We start from the raw sequence: 16,036 nt of genomic DNA, 5'->3' as shown, positions 1-16,036 counted from the left end.
GTGAACGTGTTGTACATACTGTCTTGTTCCCTGTTGTTTGAATTTTCAGGAAAATCTCCCTATGTACTGGCGTGTGTCTGTCGCACAATCTGCGAGAAATGCCATAGCTGCTCTTCCTTCCCTGATTGACAGGACTGCCCGTTTGGGCTCTTGTCAGTTCTAAGCTGTTTTAAACAGCAAGGAAGTGACCGTCCTCGTCATACTTGGTACCGTTCACGACGGCACATCATCAGGGTGCCTCCTTTGAGCTGTGTGGTGATGTCCCCAAGTCCTCGAAAATCCCCTTCTTTCCCCACAGGTGCCTGTGATCTGCACTCAGTTATTAATATGTCAAGACCTCGTAAAAACGTGTGCCGCTCATCCAATTAAATTTATACATTTTATGTGGGAAAAGGTGAAAAAAAGCTAAGTCTGCCATTTATTGACAGAGGACTGGGAAGCGAGATGGGCTTTCCTAGAAAGAGCCCGAGAGGGAAGACCTGTGGTTTCCAGAAGCTTTCCTTTCTTTGACCTTGCTGTGCAAGCAACAAATGGAATCTCTGCTTCTCTGACTTGACCTTCAGTCCGGGTTTGTCTGCCATTTTCCTGAGCTGCTCCCTCAGATTCTTTGTGCTTGTCTTCAAAGGAGGCACAGGTAGTGTCTCTAGGCCTCCGCTGAGGACCAGGAAGACCTGGGGCAGTTACGGGAGAAAGGGGACCTCCGTGGGCATCCGGAGCGAGCAGCGAAGCCCCTGGGGGTGGAAGTTGGTGGCTGGGGAGTCTAGTTCTTCCCCTCCCGCCTGAGCTTCAGTGGACGGTGTTAGTGGTTGGAAGGGGTTGTGTGCAGAAGGCTCAGGTCTGAGTTAGCTTAGGGAGGCTGCTTGGCAGCTAACCCTGGGCAGGGAAATGGTGTGTAGTGGACGGTATTTTAAACCATTTTAAGCTCAGTAGATGTAAATTGAAACAACGGTGGTATGGATTTTCTTTTTTCTTTCTCTTTCCCTCTTTCTGTCTGTTTCTTTTTTGGGGGTGGTGGGGCGTGTGTAATTGTTGACTGCGTAGGGCTTTCTGTGTTGAGAACATGTAGGGAAATACTGCAATCCAAGTGTAAAATTTCCCCCAACTTGAAAAGAAAACTTGGGACAAATAAGAGCTCGTGCCGGCGTTGGAGTTGAACAGGCCTCCTTAGTTCATTATCAGATGCTTTTTCAAGTTAGGGGACCACCTCCCAGCTGCCTTCTTTGTCTTCCCTTAAAGAATACTTTAAAAAAAAAACAAACACAAAAACAAAAAACCAAAAAACCAAGATGCTTTTGCTTTGTGTTAAAGTAACGAACAGGTGAAGGTCTTGTACAAACAGTGTCCGCTGTAGATCTGTAAGTCGTAAAATGGTCATTAATTTAGACTTCCATGCAAATGTGGTTGAATGCATCTTTACTCGAAATGTTAAGACCGATCTGCCCTTGAGTGATGCCGGTTGCCTCCAAAAGTTTGTATCACAGCTAAACTGTTTTGTTCTTTTTACCGTGTTTATGTGTTCTCACTGTTCCTGCCGCCTGAATTCTTGAGATGAGATGTAAAGTAGCAGTTCCTTTGGCTTCCGAGATGAGGGCTGACTGACATTTCCACGCACTTCTTCTGTTTTAGAATAATATATAAGTGTTCCATGTGCGACACTGTTTTTACCCTGCAAACCCTGCTGTATCGCCACTTTGACCAACACATCGAAAACCAGAAGGTGTCTGTTTTCAAGTGTCCAGACTGTTCTCTTTTATATGCACAGAAGCAACTCATGATGGACCATATCAAGGTGTGTGCGCATCTCTCGTGTCCTTTAAGTCAATCGCAGACCCATTCATTGATTGTAAGTCAGGGCTGAGCTGCAGGTGAAGAGAAGGCATGCCTGCTCTCGAGGGAAGGGATGGATGCTGGTTGTTGGTACAGAGCAGTTCACAGAACGATGCCATCATCCACTTGACAGATGCTTTTTATCTGCGTCCTGTGACAGGTCAGTGCAGAGTAACACATGCATGCTGTGGCTCTCAAAGAGAAATAAGCATTAGCGCTCTTCCTGTCCCTGCATGTGAAAATGACGACTGTGAAATTGACTTTTTTTGAGAAGTCCTGTTGTAATGGACTTAGAAATAGGGACTCTGACGAGTTGTGTTAATTCGTTGTAAATATCGGTGTATTAGAAAAATGAAGGTTTTCCTTTGAAATTATGTAAGCGATTAAATTTATATGATAATTGATTCCCCTGGGTCTTTTTTCTAGTCTTTTTTTCTATCAAGGTTGCTTGCAAATCGAAGGTAAAATGTGTAGGATAGAAGAGTGGCCCCTGCCAAGTGTTCAGTTAACGAAATGAATAAATGTCCAGGTTGGATAATTCTCACCCTCCAAACCCCAAAAGGGGCACCTAAATCTCTTTACAGCCTTTGAAGCTCATGGAGGGCAGTGCTTAGTCTTAGCCTCCTAACTGCCCACTGTGAAAGGGTAAGCAGTTTTATTCCTGTGTGGTAAGGACGTAATATCTGTGAGCTCTCAGAGCTTAAAGTGACTTGACTTTTTAAAAGGAGAAAGCAACAGTGTCCTGATACCATGAACTCCCATCTCTCTTCCTCTTAGTTCTTCTCTTTTTAAATATGGAATACAAGAAAGGTGAGCCAATCAGGTCTCCCAAGTTAGTCCTGTCTCATCTTAATTAGATGAATGGGCTGTTAATCCTTGAAATTTCCTGTGTTGAGCAGATGTGAGCTCATGTAGCATAACTGCCTATTGCAAAGAACCTAACGCCTGCCCATTGGAGGGTCTGCTCATTGGAGGCCGGGCTAAGGTAGTGGCTCTGTGGCATTACTACAGTGAATCAGTGCATGGGAGATACATTTCATCATTATCACTTAAAGTAGAGTAAAATCCTCTTAAGATATTTTAAAGGTTTTCACTAAAATCACAAAACTGTCTTGACAACAAATACTTAATGATTGACTGGAGGAAAAAAAACACCCCAAACCCTAGAAACTGCTCATAAAAACATAGTGACATTGGAATTAGACCCAAATATTTTAGCATACTTTCTACAGGGGGGAAAAAAGAAAGAAAGGTTAACTTCTTAAGAGGCTTTTAAGGTATTTGTTTTCTGGAACTCATGTTTACATCTGGAAGTGGGGTCCTTGACATTGTGGTTAGGGTCTTCCTTGTGTTAATAGTGAATTTGGAGGAATACAAGGTTCCAAGAGTAGAGACTGAAGAGGGGTGGCAAAATCCTGTGGCCACAAGGAGGAAAGAATTATTTTTATTCATCTGAACCTTTACGAGACCACATGACACGAAAAACAGTGGGAATACTCATGTTCTCATTTCGAGTATGTCCTATACATTTAAAATAGCCCGCCTTTATGTGTTTGGGGCTGGGTAAGAATAAAGATAAAGTTTTAGGAGCACTCTACTTTTGTGTTCAGTTTTAAGATTTGTACTAGTTCTTGTGAGTTTATTTATATCACCTGATACCTGTGCTGTTCACTTTTTTGTGAAGAGGAAATTAAGAGAAAGCAGGACAGGGGCCCCCATACATGTTCTTTTCAAGGTAGATCTTTTTTTCGCTTAATCAGTTTGTAGCATTTCTTCTTCCAGAGTATAGCTTGATTCCCTGTGTGCATGTTGGCATTTCCATAAAAAGCAAATTTCAAGTTACAGTTGTTCAAGTTACTTGTTACAGGATCTAAGGAAAAATCAGTTCTAAAATAATTAAGTGGTATTTCTTTTATTTGATAAAGACTTTTGCTTTTAATAAACGATAACTATTTTTACTTCATGATGTGAAAATGGAATGAATAAAGTAGAAATTCCATTGTAGCACCCATGACCTTGCCCTCTTGTCAAGGCAGAACTTTTTGCTGCTTTTTCTGTAATTCCTGTAGCACCACAAGGTTGTCTCACCGAAGAATACTTACTAAATACATGACCCTCTCTTCAACTTTCTAGTTTGTAAAAGTGTATTTGCCTAGAAACTTATAAAAAGTTTACTAGAAGATTTTGGGTTTTTGTTTTCTTTGGGTTTTAAATGGTTAAAAAGGTAAACACTTGACTTCTCTTTTGGAAAAGGCCATTGGAAACCCAAAAGCCTCTGCCCTGTGAGATGGCAGAGAAGCCAGTGCTCGGCTTTCCGGCTGTCCCGAGCTCACGCCTTGCCTCCCTGCAGACTTTATTGTGCCAAAGAACATTAGACATTTTCCTCCCAGGCCTCTTTTTAGAGACCAGTTTGAGGATCCTCTGGATAGACCTGACACCTCTGCTCATAGGAAAATTACAGAACCCCCTCTTTTTCTTTTTGGGGTAAGACTGTAAGGAGGCTTGGCAAATTCATGGCACCGAGTAGAGGTGATCTTGCCTGGGAAGGTGTGACGGAGAGTACCCGGAGGGAGCCGCTTCAGACTCCCAACATCAGGAAAGAATATGGAGTCGAGATACACTCAGTGTGAATCTCCAGGATGTAGGAGGCCTAGAACACTTGGGAAACGTGTGTCATGTTATGCCTTTCTGTAGGTTCAGGACTCTAGCCTGAAGGCTGATAACACGAGAAGGCCTGTTCAAAGATAAATTCTACACTGAGGCACAGAGTTAGTTGCCTCCCTTTTTTTTTTTTTCCCCCTGGACTCTGTTTCTAGAACACAAACAAAACAAAAACCAAAGGCACGCTGCTCTATAGGATCAAATGGCACCCGCTTTCCCCTAGTAGAATTTGGAGTCCTCTGAGTTTGAGTGGGATGGCCGTTGGGGCTGTCATGTTTCTGATAGTAAAGCTAAGCAATTGTAAAAGGCTTTTTGAGTCTCTACTGTATACAGCCTAGAAGTCTGGGTATTGTTGGGAAGACGGGACAGATCAGGATAGGATGCGGGGATCCTGACGGTACCCCAAAAAACCCCAATGAAAACCCAAACTCTTACACATGTCCCAAGAATGTGGAGGGTCTGAAAGGGAGGGAGAAGGCCCTGCTGTTGTCTTAGGTGTTTGTGGAAGGGGGCTTGGCCAGGAGTCTTGAACACCTACCTGTGCATCAGCCTAGCCCCATGTCTCTGGGTAGGTGTGAAAGTAAACCTCTCCTTCCCCAGGAAGAGACTGTTGCGGAGAGGACTCACTGGTTCACTGGGGGAGGACAGAGCCGGGAATAATTTGGACTCAAAGCAGAAGGCTTTATTTTTGAAAGAATTTAAAAATGGCACAAGCAAATAAGCTTTCAGAACTTACTTGGAACTAGGAACGCATAATTCAGAGCAACCATAAAAGTTAATTCCCCTCTGTCTCTTTTTAAGTGTCTGTTTGCATAGGTTTCCTTTTTGCTCTATTAAGAAATGTTTCTGAATGAATATAAAATCCTATTGGAATATCTGTAACGTGTCAAGAATAGTCCACACGTGTGCTTTTCTGCATGGTAACCATTTATGATAGATCTTTCTTTTCTTTTTGTAACATAGTCTATGCATGGAACATTGAAAAGTATTGAAGGGCCTCCAAACTTGGGTATAAACTTGCCTTTGAGCATTAAGCCTGCAACTCAAAATTCAGCAAATCAAAACAAAGAGGATACCAGATCCATGAATGGGAAAGAGAAGTTGGAAAAGAAATCTCCGTCACCTGTGAAAAAATCCATGGAACCCAAGAAGGTGGCCAGTCCCGGCTGGACGTGTTGGGAGTGTGACCGTTTGTTCACGCAGAGAGATGTTTACATTTCCCACGTGAGGAAGGAGCACGGGAAGGTAAGAGCAAGAGGCCACCCATGGGTGTGAGGAAGAGCACAGGACTGGGCAGACGTCCAGCACTTGGGAGCTTGGCTCTGCCAATAATGAACAGATAAGGAAGAAAGGAGGAGAAAGAGAAAGTGATGTTTGGAAAACTATTAGTATTTGTATGACTTCATGTGATTCTTTCCTGGGTTTGGTAGTGGGAAGGGCTACTGCATCCTTCCTGAAGCTATCCAGGAGAAGCTCAGGAACTCAGAAGTCACCGAAAAATCTGGATTTGGAATATTTATGTGTATATATATATATATATATCTTTCTCCTTTTTAAATAATAAGTACACATCGCCAACTAATAGGCATTTTTTTAAGTCCATTATTAGACCTCATGAAACTGGCAAGACAGTTTTGTAGTACGGTTCCAGTAGTCTTAAAGTTGGATTGTTCCCGTTAGGATCTGGAAAGAAGCTGCATTGCATTTGGTTTTTGTAGACCTGTCGTCTCTTATTCTATAGTAGCCCGCCCTCCACTCTGTTCTACTTTTTAACCTGCTGTTGATTTCTTGGAAACACTGGGTTACACGTCCTGTAGATTATTGTGCGCGTTTCTGGATGTGGGTAATTGTTTTCTTTTTTTTTTTTTTTAAAGATTTTATTTATTTATCAGAGAGGGGGGGTAGAGAGCGAGCACAGGCAGACAGAATGGCAGGCCGAGGCAGAGGGAGAAGCAGGCTCCCCACTGAGCAAGGAGCCCAATGTGGGACTCGATCCCAGGACACTGGGATCATGACCTGAGCCGAAGGCAGCTGCTTAACCAACTGAGCCACCCAGGCGTCCCAATTGTTTTCTTTTGATATTGTTTAATTTGCTTCGCATTATCCCATAATTCCTAGAAATTTGATTAGATCCAGGTTGAATTTTTAGATACAAATAGGTGCTACATTGTTTCTGTATAAAATCCTGAGGTACCTAATAGCAGCTGCTTTCTCTCAGTGATACTATGATCCATCACTGGGTTCCGATACAGCATACTTTTAAAGAAACCACTTGAACTGCTTTAACTTAAGACAGTAGAACCAAATTGTTTTCCTTGAGGAACCTGTGTAAAAAGTATCTAGGAATTGGCTTGTGATTAGTACATACTAGATACTTGAAAAGTCCATTAAGTGAGGGCCACCTGGATGGCTCAGTCGGTTAGGCATCTGCCCTTCGCTCAGGTCGTGACCTCAGGGTCCTGAAGTCAGCCCCGCATCAGGCTCCCTGCTCAGCCGGGAGCCTGCTTCCCCCCTCTGCTTCTGCCATCCCCTGTTCATGCTCCTGGATGTGCGGCATGCACTCACTCACTCTCTCTCTCTCTGATGCATAAATAAAATCTTTAAAAAAAAAAAAAAGTTTGTTAAATTAAGTGTTCAAACATGACTTCATAATCTCATTGATACTGTTTTATTGGAGCAGCTCATATAGCTGACATGTCTTTATTTGGTCTGACACACTTAATTTATTCTCTCTTTGTGTAAATATTACTTACTTACAGAATATATATGGCTCCAGTAACACATGGCTTATGTTAATCATCTCAAGTTCAAGCTTGCCACGTGGACTGTAACATCTCAGAATACTCTTGCAAATACTGGGCAGTTCTTGATGGGCAGTACTTGGTTAATCTCCTGTATGAATTCACTGCCCATAGTTATTTTGCCAAGCCTGATGTGCTGATTCTGGGAAAAAGCTTTTTTTTTTTTCCTTGGAGCCAAACTGGATTTTACAAATACTAAAACAGGAGCAGACCTCAATCTAGTAGCCCACAGCTTTCATTATGTATACATTTGAGATTTTTGTATCCAGCTTGGAACATTTTAAAATTCTTTCTTTTCTTCTTCTTTTTTTTTTAAACTGCCTTTATCTTGCACATCCAACAATTTTTGGATCTAGAATATAAGATGAAGGACAGCTCCAAGACAGATTTGGTGGGGGTAAATTTAACACTGACTCCGACTACCTGCTCTCGGACGGAAGCCGGTGCTGAGCTGGCGGGGGGGAGCGGGTACGCTGTGTGCAGCGCGTCTGTTTCCACTGGAGGCAGCCGTTCGTTCATCCAGAGGAAGTGTTAGGCTTAGTGGGATTTTGGGATTAGCTTTGAAGAAGCTGAGATGCCGCCTTCTGGAAGGAGGCAGATAGATTAGACTGCAGTGTCCGTGCTGCTCCCTCGTCCTCTGGAGAGAGCTGAAGGGAGGTGGGGAAGGGAAGGAAAGAAACGTCTTCATACGAACCAGTGAAATGAATGGAGGCCTGACCGTGCGTCAGAAACCAGGGACCAAGTCCTACCATGTGAACCAGCCTGGAACCCTGCACTCCCGGACAGCCCACCTACAGACTCCTCGTCTCTGTTCCCGTTCTGTTCTTCTTCCCTCCTGTCCAAATATTCATTTAACCCCACGCTTCAAATCTCCTGCCGTCTGCCCTTTTCTCTCTTCTTTCTGATGGCCATGAAGGCACCTTGCCAGCTTCACTTTTCCACTCCTGTCCCCCCCCCCCCCGCCCTTGGTCACCTGTGGGTGTCAGCTCACCACACCCACCTTCCTTATTGTCAAGGCAACTGGACAAGGTTCGTCTTTACCTTGGCCGAAGCCTGACCCTCCCCTGCCCTCACCCCTGCAGTATTTCGCATGATTGGCAGGTCTTCCTAAAAGCATCTTCTACCCTAAGTTTGAATACTGCTCTCCCTCCTGGGTTTTCTCATGGTTGCTGGAGTGCCCATCAGGTGTCTGTCCTGGAAAACAGTCCCTCCTCTCTCTCTCGTGGGGAAATTTCGGTTACTCTCGTGGCTTCACTTCCTGTATATATGTGCAGATAACTCCCACATCTCTGTCTCAGAAAGAAGAAACCAGCTGTGGTTTCTTGCCTGTATTCCAGTTCCCCAATCCAACCACTTTCTCAGCTCTTTCAGCTTCTTGGACAATTCACAGGCGCTCTCGGTCTGCCCGATGGGGAACCCAGGCTTGCCCCCAGTCCCCGGCTTCTGCTGCCCAAGGCCTGGTGTCCAATCTGGCTTGACACTTCTTTCCATCTTTGTTCAGGCCACTCTGGCTTCAGAGAGGCCTCCCTGAAGTGCGTTCCCACTGGCCTCAGCTGCCCGGTGGCTCCCCGGGTCTCTCCAATCTCCCCAGTCTCACGTGGGGTGCACTAGACAAATGAGACTGCTCCTGCCTGCTTCATTTATTTTTTAAAAAGATTTCATTTACTTACTTACTTGAGAGAGAGCACGCACGCGAGCAGGTGAGCCGGCAGAGGGGCAGAGGGAGAGGGAGAAGCAGACTTGCTTCGGACGCGGCGCTGCATCCCAGGGTCCCGGGATTGTGACCCGAGCCAAAGGCAGATGCTTAACCAGCTGAGCCACCCTGGGGCCCCTGCCCCACCTGCCTGAGACACTGTTCGCCCGTTCGTCTCTGGGGCTTTACAGCAGTGTGCTGCCCTAGTGCTAACTGCTCTTAGTCCTTTGGGTCTCAGCTTCGATCTCACCCCATCTGGAAAGCCTTCCTCGGCCCCTTCCCCTACGTGTTTCCAGGGCAGCCCAGGCTTCCCTTACCCTGACTCATCCCTCTGCGAAGGCTGCCTCTTACCGCTTTCTCCCAGTAGCTGCTTCATGCTTTCTTCCTCTTCAGCTCCCATCCGGAGCAACTGGGGGCCTTCTGTCCCTAGCCCACAGCACGCCGGTAGATAATTCTCGAATTAATGGATCAAGAATGAGTGCTGACTTGGACGACATCTTATCCCCCATTAGACTTAATTTCTTTTCTTTAAAATGGGAGTCATCACATATTTAGGGACCGCAGAGTGTCGTGTGCCTAGAAGGAACCTAGAAGGAACTGCTGTGAGGTGATCAGTGGCCTCCAGTCCTTTTGGATTTAAGGTGAGACATAAATATGAAATGATGAGGGATTTGAAAATGGTATCTGGCTAAAGGTCCCAGGAGAGCATAATTTTTTATTTCCACCAGGTGAGAAATTACTGGAAAGATCTGATTTCATCAGATTACCCAGTGAAATACCATTACGTAAATGTTCTGACCCAGACCACTATGAAGGGATACTTCATTTTAATACTGTAATCATGCCTAAAAAAATAAATGTGTGTGTATATATAATTTTGAGAATAATGTGAGCACATTCTACCAACCACAGCGGTTTGCTTTAGTGTTACTGCTGCTAATACAGTTATTTTGGAGAAAAGGTTTTGCAATAGGAGTAAGCCTACTTGGCATAAATTAAAAACTCCTGTCTGGGTAATTCACTGCTGCTTTTTTAAGATGGCCTCTTTTGGTCTCAATAATTGTTTCTGATTTTTTTTTTCTCTCTACTCAATTCCTATCCAAAAAATTTTTTACTAAAAATATTGTATGGAGTTCCACATCAAAACAAAGATCTTCAGGAGGTTTGTCTTCAGGGTTCAAAACCATGGTTCCAGCTATGCTAGTTATTTATTTTTAGTAGCTAGTTTCTTTATTTCAGTAATGTATGTATATATATATTTTTTACTAGTACACTTGCACTATCCCCTTCCAGTGGTTTTTAAAATTTTTTTAAAGTAATTTGTTGTAATTAGATATTAAGTCAAATAAATTTTTAAAAAGTGGGGGCAGATAATCCATAAAAATCTACAGAGATGTAATAATTTAAGAACAATTTGCCACATTATTATTTTAGCCATTTAAAAAAGAGTAGTTAAAGCAGCCTGATTGGATTGATTGATTATCTAAGATTTTATTTACTTATTTGAAAGAGAGTGTGAAGCAGAGAGAGAGGGACAAGGAAGACCCCATGCTGAGTGACGAGCCCGACCTGGATCCCGTGAGGGGAAGATCGTGATCTGAGCTGAAACCAAGAGTTGGAGGCTTAACGAGCTGGGCCTCCTGCACACCCCAAAGCAGCCACATTTAGAAACGATTCTTAACTGAACTTCAGTACAGAGAAAGCAGAATAAAATCAATCACTTTCTAAAGCTGATATTATTGTTTTGTTATGGGCAGGTTGTAGCTGCCTTTTTAAATTACAGTGCTCTTTGAGGACAAGTTCTAAATCTGTTATTGTAGCTTCCATGGTTTGTGATGTTGCCCATTTGGAAAGGGGAATTGGTGTCAGTTGCGTCTAGGTTTGGACATTAAATAGTTTTTTTGATCACAGAAATCCTCTGATCTTCCCTGTGTCCCTGCTCTCAGATACAAAAACAGGAAGATGAGCTCGTCAGTATCATTATCCTGACGGTCTCGTCCCAGCCGTGAGTCCTTCCCCAGATAAATGTACAAATACACAGAATTCTATGTACAGTTTTAGGGGCTCATGCACCGCCTGACATTCTTTATTGATTGCTTTAGGGATCTTCTAGGAACCTCAAATTGGGATCCCCTCAATGAGATAACATGAGGTCAGATCACACAGTCTGCACTTAGGTAACCTGATAGCAAGTTAAAAAGTGAAAGTTGCCTGTACTTGTCCGGATCTAGAAAATTATAGGCTGATCTGTGATAATTATTTATAGCCATTTGGTTATCTGCTGCCCTACACATTAAGAGATCATTATGGAACTTTTTTTCATAAAAGATTTTATTAAAAGGCTGGTTGCTGGGCTGCACCCCAGTGGTTTCTGATCCAGTAGGTTTGGGATGGAACCTGATGAGCTGCATTTCTTAGAAGTCTGCCCTTTGAGGGGCACCTGGGTGGCTCAGTGGATTAAAGCCTCTGTCTTTGGCTCTGGTCATGATCTCGGGGTCCTGGGATTGAGCCCTGTGTGGGGCTCTCTGCTCGGCGGGGAGCCTGCTTCCCCCTCCGCCCCCCTCTGCCTGGCTCTCTGCCTACTTGTGGTCTCTGCCTGTCAAATAAATAAATAAGAAGTCTGCCCTTTGAGAGCCCCTCCCCCCCCCCCCCCATTTATCCTGTGTGGCAGTAAAATCCCCTAGAGCTCACTGATTTTTGCAGGAAGTTTATTCTTGCACATGTAGTTTGCTGTGAGTTTTGGCACTTCAGTGGGGCAGCTGTCCTTCCACTGATGACTCAGTGATCAAGGTGGTTTCTTTCAGTCCCGCCCTCTCCACATAGGGGTCATTGTAGGGCCGGGGGTGTGTGGGGGGGTACGGACTGGAGAATCCATCCGGTCCTTACACGCCCTTATTCTGGATGTGACACGCAGTGCGTCATTGGTCAGAAGGAGTCATGTGACCAGCCCCAGTTGTAGCCGACAGAGAAGTGTGTGGTCCTGTGTGCACCGAAGGGGAGGGAAGGGCAAGCAGTGTTGATCACACCTGTACTGTGGCTGCCGAATGACCTGGGGTGCTCAGGGGCCCATTGCGCCCACTTCAGATGGAAAGGAGGCGAAGTCAGAGATGCAGAGAAGGAACTAGGAGATGTGGCACTCTGAATTCAAAGATGAAATGACAAGTGGGCGACTCATTTCCATGTCTGAAATTTACTGACGATTCCATGAGGGACAGAAAATGAAGAAAAATAAAATGCCTTTGAGAAAGATTAATAAGTTATTTAGAAAATGTGACTCAAATAAGAGTATATTATTCCAAATTTTGGTTTTGGCCAGAATAGATGCTTTTTTTTTTGTTGGTTTGTTTGTTTGGAGTCTTAGGAAGATTTGCTTTTAGGGTGAAATGTCTGTATGTGGTCAGGGGTCTGTTATAGCCACTTTAGGAGGCATTTTTTTTTTTTAATTTTATTTATTTATTTGACAGAGAGAGATCACAAGCAGGCAGAGAGGCAGGCAGAGAGAGAGAAGGAAGCAGGCTCCCCGCTGAGCGGAGAACCCGACGCAGGGCTCCATCCCAGGACCCTGAGATCACGACCCGAGCCAAAGGCAGAGGCTTTAACCCACTGAGCCACCCAGGCACCCCAGGAGGTATTTTTCTATAAAATCACCGGAGGTTTCTCCAAACAAGGGTGAAGACTGCAAGTACTTATTTGCATACACCTAGTTATGTAGTCTAAGAAAAAGACCCGCCTTTCTGTTAACTTCTCTTACTGCCGCGCTGCGCATGTTTTCTGATTACACTGTGGGACAGGGCATGTTACCACACACCCTGTTGGGTGTTAAGTGTAAAACCCCAAATCTGGGGATGTACAATAAAATTAATATACAGAGTGGTAGGCCGGTGTGTAAATGTTTTGAGCCCCAGTAACCGGACCAGTGGGCTTGCCTCTGGAAGTCTGTTAGGATTTAGGCACTGGTGGGGCCTGAGCCGGAGCTGCTGGGAGCCCCCGTTGGAGGGTCCAACTGCCCTGTGATCAGAGCCCGGGAGCTGGTAACAGAGCTCGCGGGTAGACCCCCACCCAGCTGCGGATCTGGTCTCTTCAGAGTACAGTACAAGTCTGTGTGTCCTGCGGGGACCCTCCCTGTGTGTGTTTAAGGTGGAGTGCAGTGCCCTTGTCACGTGCACCTTCTCCACACCTGCTCCGCTGTGCCTCTCCTTGTGGTTCCAGCCATAGAGAGCTGCCCGAGGGCCCTCAACGTGCACCTTTCTTCCTGGACTCATTGCGTGGTGTGCTCGGGTAGACCGGATTCAGCTAGTCGCGGCTGGTAGAAGTGGCCGAGCCTACTTGGCCCCTTTCTATTTCTCCATGTACCTGTGACTGCTGCAGTCCAGGCCAACGTGGAAATCCGGTCTTCATTGTGTTCTGCCTTTGACCCTCTGTGATCTCCTTGAGGGCAGGGCACTCCCGGTGTGTAAAAGGAGGAGCCCGTAGTACTGTGGAATGAATGAAAGCGCACAGGGGGCCTGCAGTGGTGTGCTGGTTATTTAGGCTGTTGTGACCCTCAGTGTGGCCCAGTCACGGGCGCTACAGAGACCACGTTGTACCTTTGCACTTGAAGTAGGGCGCCCACGGTGCTCTTCTCAAAAGCCCGCCCCCAGCAAGGCGCGCAAGCAGCTGCTGGTTCGAGCTGGGTGCTGCCCACCACCACGGAGATGTTTAGGGACAGCTGGGCCACTGTGGGACCTTGCCCGCAAGGCCTGATCTCTCTCATTTTGGAGTCTGAGGAGGATGCCTCGGGCTTTTCCTGTTTATCACTAGAGGCTAAGGCAGTTAAAGCTCCCTGGAGGCTAGGCGGGTGCTGCTGCTGAACAGGAGAAAGACGATTCTTGACTTGTCTGCTTCGGGTGCTGGGAGCTCGGTACCAGGCCCTGCTGGCTTAAGAAGCTTTCTCATGGAAAAGATCGCCTGCAGCCAGAGGCTTAATTCCCTCACTGCCACAGACAGAGCAGTTTCCATTCTGTCTGCTTCCACCGCCCCAGACTGATGGCTGCCACAACCCTTCCTCTTATCTGTCAAAGCTCTGCCCCTTCCTGTGCCCATGGGGCTCGGGGAGGAGAGTGGTTTCCTCCCAGACTTGAAGTTCCCAGATCTGCTCTGGGGTTAGGTTTCTCCGTCCAATCAGTGCTGAACATGGTCATTAGGCTTTAGAACATTGGTACGGTGTTTGGATCTGCTGTATTATGTGGGGAGACTTATGTTCCTGTCCAGGATTGCAGCATGGATTTGTAATTTCTTTCGGAAAGTACATCCCTAAATCCAAGTGGCAGACCAGATTTTTAGATTTTAAGAATTTAGCGTAGGAGGGGCGCCTGGGTGGCTGTCATTAAGCATCTGCTTTGGTTCAGGTCATGATCCCAAGGTTCTGGGATTGAGCTCCGCGTAGGCTCCCTGCTCAGCGGGAAGCCTGCTTTTCCCTCTCTCACTCCCCCTGCTTGTGTTCCTTCTCTGCTGTCTCTGTCACTGTCAAATAAATATGATCTTAAAAAAGAAAAGAAAAGAATTTAGCATAGGATTCTGTGTCTAAGTTGATACTTCTTCCAAGCCCTGAGCAAGCAGAAAACAATTTCTGCATACCGTTAAGTGGGGGGTGGTGAAAGAAAGAAAAGCCATTCTAGCCATTATTGACTTCTAAGGGACCCTAAAATGGCTCTAGAAGGTAACTGAGAGCTCACGAAACCCCACTCAGTTCAGTTAGTAGACGGGAAGACTTGAGACCCAGAAGGACTGTCGCCGTTTTCAGACTTTAACTTGTGCCGCAACGGCTAGAACCCAGCAGCCCCTCCCTCCACCTCAAGGTCGGAGTGTGGGGTCTCCAGGTTAGGGGTGAGAACAGATCTTATTTGGCAGAAGAAGAGCCAGTGCCCCAGGGGAGACGAGCAAGGAAGAAGATTCTGCTGCTTGATTCCATAATTCATTAATTCAGCAAGCCCCATGGCTTTTCCTGTGTCCACTGCCCGCACTGCTGTATGGACACCTTTGGAAGGGCCGTCGGGAGAAAGTGGGACTCTGTGTGCACAGAGGCCTTTTCTCTTCAGAGCCCTTCAGAGCCGAGGAATTGTAAGGCTGGAAAGCAGCACCAAGCAGGGATGCTGCAGGGTCACGCAGTCTGGGACCTTCAGCCTGAGCAGTCGATGGTGCCAGGCCGCGGGACCTCATCAGTACGTTTCACCAGACAGCCAGGAGGGTTAGCGTGTGCCCGAGGCCTGGAGTCAGTGGGTTTTAGTCGTAGCTCGTGGGATCTCTGTGCCTGCTTGTTGAGCGTATTTACAGACGTCTAACAGATGATCGGATAAAAACCAGTGATTATCTGGAAGAGGGATGTCTAGTTTCTTTTGTCTTCTGATTTGTGGAAATAAATGATCGCAGAGGGAGCCAACTCTAGTCTTCAGACACTATGTTTTAGTATCTTTATTCTGTAATAATATTTGTACTTTTGTAACAGTGATTGGAGGGGACATATCGTTCACAGTGACTTTTTTCCTACTCAGGTTGCTTTTTAAATCAAAAGGGCAAAAAAACCACTGAAACCCACTGTATTCTTTCTTGTGGTCCCTCTTAAGGACTGGATTCTCTGAGAACAGAGACAATAGAGAAATAATGTGTCCCCCATCTATACGCATGTATTTGAGGAAACAGAGGCTGAGAAGATGGGGAGCGAAGCTGGACCAGACCCAGAAGAAGCTGGCAGCAAAGGTTTTCTCGTACTCATGTGGACTTTGAGTCCGAATGTCCTAGAGTCAGTGAAATGTAGCCACGCACAGCCCATGGCGCTGTCGCTGCTGTTTCTCTCATTTTGAGTGGGAAGGATGGGAAATAGCAGGGCTGCTTGGGGAGGACCTTTAGTGAAGTGGGTGTAGGAGCGTGGAGGCGAGTGAGTCTGCTGACAGGGAAGGGATACGGGGTCTGTTTGGGTCTGTGCATGGGAGCCCCAGAGCTCCACTGCATGTCCCCACTGGTCCCTTGTGGTAGAAGCAGAGGCCCCAGGCTGACACGTACCCGTGGTGACCCCGTG

At 45.9% G+C, this 16,036-nt stretch overlaps 1 protein-coding gene across 9 annotated transcripts in view; it reads left to right on the top strand.

Annotated features, from left to right (window-relative positions):
* ZNF532 (zinc finger protein 532) overlaps positions 1-16,036 on the top strand; it is a 104,214-nt gene that overhangs the window by 71,400 nt on the left and 16,778 nt on the right. For 7 of the 9 annotated variants that reach the window (XM_059140859.1, XM_059140855.1, XM_059140854.1 and 4 more), the window contains 2 exons: positions 1,627-1,789; positions 5,452-5,733. The exons of 1 other annotated variant lie outside the window; for it this stretch is intronic. In XM_059140859.1, coding sequence (XP_058996842.1) covers positions 1,627-1,789; positions 5,452-5,733 — 445 coding nt within the window. The remainder of the gene's footprint in view (positions 1-1,626; positions 1,790-5,451; positions 5,734-16,036) is intronic. One more of the 9 variants, XM_059140860.1, reaches the window with a different exon arrangement.

This window comes from Mustela lutreola, chromosome 11 (genome assembly GCF_030435805.1).
Source record: "Mustela lutreola isolate mMusLut2 chromosome 11, mMusLut2.pri, whole genome shotgun sequence".
In the NCBI taxonomy this organism is placed as follows: domain Eukaryota; kingdom Metazoa; phylum Chordata; class Mammalia; order Carnivora; family Mustelidae; genus Mustela; species Mustela lutreola.
The sequence above is the reverse complement of the archived record's forward strand: the minus strand, read 5'-3'. Positions and strand labels throughout refer to the sequence as shown.